At 39.0% G+C, this 4,215-nt stretch overlaps 1 protein-coding gene across 1 annotated transcript in view; it reads left to right on the top strand.

Moving 5' to 3' along the window:
* Positions 1-371: 371 nt before the first annotated feature.
* Positions 372-4,215, top strand: part of LOC126388612 (uncharacterized) — a 42,752-nt gene continuing 38,908 nt past the window's right edge. Inside the window, exons 1-3 of the mRNA XM_050041819.1 lie at positions 372-908; positions 1,721-1,911; positions 2,177-2,270. Coding sequence (XP_049897776.1) covers positions 1,770-1,911; positions 2,177-2,270 — 236 coding nt within the window. The 5' untranslated portion in view covers positions 372-908; positions 1,721-1,769. The remainder of the gene's footprint in view (positions 909-1,720; positions 1,912-2,176; positions 2,271-4,215) is intronic.

Here is a 4,215-nt window from a genome sequence, read left to right as displayed (position 1 = left end):
GATTCAGTGTTAATTAAGTCACATTATTTAACATAATTATTAATTATTAATAATAATTATTAATTATTTCCGATAGCCAATTAAATCCGGTGCCGCCGTGTGAAGCCCGAATTCATGTTCCCAACATTTTTGGTGCCTCCGTGTGAAGCCTAATGTGTTGACCCCAACATTGTATTTAATACAATAAAGTGATACTAGACCGGACTTATGGTATTTAAGTTACATTAAAACAATGCAAAAATTTCTGTTTGGCTATGTGTGCTAACGTTACCTACACGAGGTAACGTTAGCACACATAGCCAAACAGAAACTATTGTTAACATTATTCTTACTTCTAAAGCAAAATAAGTTACTGCTTGCAAGCGATCCAGTAGCCTAGTCTTCACAAATAGTAATAATAATGTTAATTATCTGAAGGCTATAGTTTATGAACTTTAAAAGTTATGAGTTTTAGCGCCATTTGATCCCTCCTTGTGGGGAATCTGCAGAGCTAGGTTACATGACTTTGATGATGTATTTAAAAATTTACATTATGACCTTATATAACTTATAAACTGGCAATATCAATGTGTGGTTGCATGTGTGGTGTGGTTGCATGTGTGTTCATATGAATAAGAACAGTGCCTCTTCTAACCTAAACACCTGTCATAGATCCAAAAGGAAACTGTCTATTTGACAGACGACACCAACGTGGCCGTATTTCCCCGACCTGATGGTGACTTCTGCTCCTTTGACCTCATCGCCAGAAGTCACTATGAAGTACATGGTGACAGCACCGCTGTTGAGAAATCGGCAGGGGCACTTCCCACTGGCCAGCCTGCCCACTTTTCTTTTCACCGCCCAACCAGCACAGCCACAAGCTCCTCCTGTCCAATTCCAAGGAGCACCACCACTAAAACTTTTGTGAGGTAATGAAAGAAAACTTTTACTTCTTGCTTTTACTTTTTTGTGCTACATTGTTTGCAGAGGTGTGTCCAATTCTGTTTGCTGGTAATCCCCTGCATATTTATCATCTGTCACTGCTCCACTTACAACTTATCAGCAAAATTAAGCTTCTTTAGCCAAGGGCTTGATGGCACCAACCCTACATTAAGGGGTTATTGTTATTGCTGTATATTATGGTTCGATAGTTAATCCAAATATTATCGTAGTTGTAATATGGCTAAGTGCAATATCCAAATCACAGGAGCTGCAGTCTTTGGATGAAGGTAAAATGTGTCACAGCATCACATTTTAAGTGAAGCATTACACTGCTTTGGAGATTCACAGCATCACATTTTAAGTGAAGCATTACACTGCTTTGGAGATGATTATCCTAAAGATATGAAGGAACATGAGGCCAACAACATCATAACCATCATCAGTTTTGTATTTCATTCAGTAAAAAATAAATGCAAAAATTACCTTTTATTTCAATTACCATCATTAATTTAACATTCTAAAATCATGGCTATTTTCAGTGGGATGATGTCAGCGAGCAGGATTGTACACCCTCTGACAGAGTAATATTAAAAATAACATCAATAAATAAATAAAAGGCTTACCATGTTTCATTATACAGATTAATTAATTGTAATACATAGTCTTTCCTAGTGTGAAAACAGCATGTGACATTGTACCTTGCATCAGATGACATATTGTTTCATATGTTTCATATTGGTTATTTGTAATACACTTGGCTGTGTATGTATAAAAAAAGTATGTTCTCATCAATATTCAGGAATGTCGTCATTGCTGGAGTCGTGAATGGAAAGCTGGAGACCAACAAGATGGTGACAGTCCGCTTCTCAGAGTTTGAGGCTTGTGTGCAGTCGATCATCAATAAAGTGACGGAAGCCCTTGGACAGCAGGAGTCAATTATTTTGACAGATAGTCTGGGCAATGAAATAGTTGATTCTGATGGAACCAGGGGTATGTTTGAAATGATTTCTGTGTAAATGCTATTTTCTGCACAAAGAGTTCACACACTTAACAGCTAAATGAGGTGCATACACCTAAGTATAATTCTCACATTAAAGTACATTTTGCATTCATAGCTAGCTTGGGCACTTCAAATTTGTTTTTAGTGTCATGTTTTCAAATTCTTAACCAACCTATAGGATATAATTTTTCAACAATACAGAAAATATTTGGTTGAAAGATAAGAAAATCATCATTAATAATTTTCAAATGGCAGGGTCAGCATACTGGAAGCAAAACTCAAGAAAGGTATTTGCAGTGCCTGAACCACAGATGGAGCTGCTACAACTCAACAAAAGAAGGAGGCTGAGGTAACTGAACTGAATATTATTATTTTACCACTTTTTAAATTTTTCAATCCTTCTTTTTGCACACCATGTGGTTTCTTTTGGACGACATGTCAGCAAAGCTACGATGGTTCTTACTACTGATGCAAAGTGTAAGAACTAATTATTAAAGGGATAGTTCGACATTTTGGCAAATTCGCCTATTGCCGTAATCCCTATAGTCATATGAGCAGGTACATTACCTTTAATTGTCAGTGCGTGCTGTTCTGAGATCGGTGGGGCAGAGCTGCCCGCTGAAATGAAGTTGAACGGTACAGGTCCCTCTCTCCCTCAAAACTAATCAAATACACCATCCAATGACTCCAAAACGCTCTAGTGGAAAACACATGGCTTGCGCATTCCCCATGCTATGAAATAATAATGTATAATTAAGTAACTTTACGACACATGAAGCAAATACTCGGAACTACTTTCTTGAGTAAACCACTGGGCGGAGTGACACAGTGCGCAGCTGAGACAGTGCCGTAGTTATTGCTTGCAGCCTTGCATTTGCGGTATCGTCAGCTGGACACAGCAGAAAGTTTGAGAAAAGTTTACAGAGTGCTGTTGTAAATCATGGTTTACACATGTATTGTAAAATGTTGCGGTAACAAGCCGAAGACATGGAGCAGAGTGAAGTTTCACGTAGTACCAACCAAAAATACGGACAGGATGAAACAATGGCTATTTGTGCTGGACATCGATCCCAACACGCCTGTGGAAACGGTCCGGAAAATGTTTGTTTGCTCCAACCATACTGGAGGACTCTAGTGAAAGGATGGAGCGCAGAAGCTCAGGAATGGTTCAAACGCTTTTCTTGAAAGATAGTACTGTCATACCAGCATCACAAAACAAGCAGACATGTTAAGTGATCGTTGTGTATTTCAGCAATCTCTCTGCTGTAACGTTAGCTCCATGTTGAGTAACATTAGCCTACAACCCAAGCAATGGTAAATAAGGCTAAAATGCAAATGTTGTTGTGGTTATGTTATGGATAAGTGCTTGCCCAGAGCATATAGTGAAGTGACTGGCATTACTTCTCATTGTTGGGAATAAACAGACTGCTAGGGAATATTTTATGTTGTTGTTCCCTCAGGAGTTGTGGTGATTTATGAGTGTGGAGTTAACATGTTCTCCCCGTGTTCCGATGATTATTTTGAGGCATACTCTCGTCCCATCCCACCATCAACATTTGTATGTAACATACAGTCACTGGCCACAATGATTTTTTCCCCGAAGCTTATAAATTTTCGGTTATTGTTGACATTGTCTCGAAAGTGATGATTCTACTTTGTTTATTATTGAGGTCATAGTGAATGGTGGTGGTGTACTGGGGTGGCCCCCTAATTTTGTCTAATTGAGGGGGACAAAATATTAGGAACACTTTTAAATATATTGCACTCCAGTACACCAACACCACCCACTACGACCTCAATAATAAAGTAGAATAATCACCTTTCTGACAATGTCAACAAAAACTGAAAATGTAAATGTGTGGCAGACCTGTTGTATTGGATTGTATTAGATTGCACAGGTGTACCTAATAAAATGGCCAATAAGCCCCACATTTACACCACCAATCCATGCCGGCTCTGGGTCTCCCCTCAGCCCCTGGTTGCTCGGCAGCCTCAGCCTCTCTTCTTGCTCTCTCTTCTTCCAAAACCTGTAACTCTTCCTCTGTATATTCTGGCTTCTTCTCAACAAACTGGTTTTGATGACGGGAGTAATCAATCAATCAATTCAATCAATTTTATTTATAAAGCCTAATATCACAAATCACAATTTGCTTCACAGGGCTTTACAGCATACGACATCCCTCTGTCCTTTGGACCCTCATAGCGGATAAGGAAAAACTCCCCCAAAAAAAACCCTTTAACTGGGAAAAAAAACGGTAGAAACCTCAGGAAGAGCAACTGAGGAGGGATCCCTC

This window comes from Epinephelus moara, chromosome 4, assembly GCF_006386435.1.
Source record: "Epinephelus moara isolate mb chromosome 4, YSFRI_EMoa_1.0, whole genome shotgun sequence".
NCBI classification, from domain to species: Eukaryota; Metazoa; Chordata; class Actinopteri; order Perciformes; family Serranidae; genus Epinephelus; species Epinephelus moara.
The sequence above is the reverse complement of the archived record's forward strand: the minus strand, read 5'-3'. Positions and strand labels throughout refer to the sequence as shown.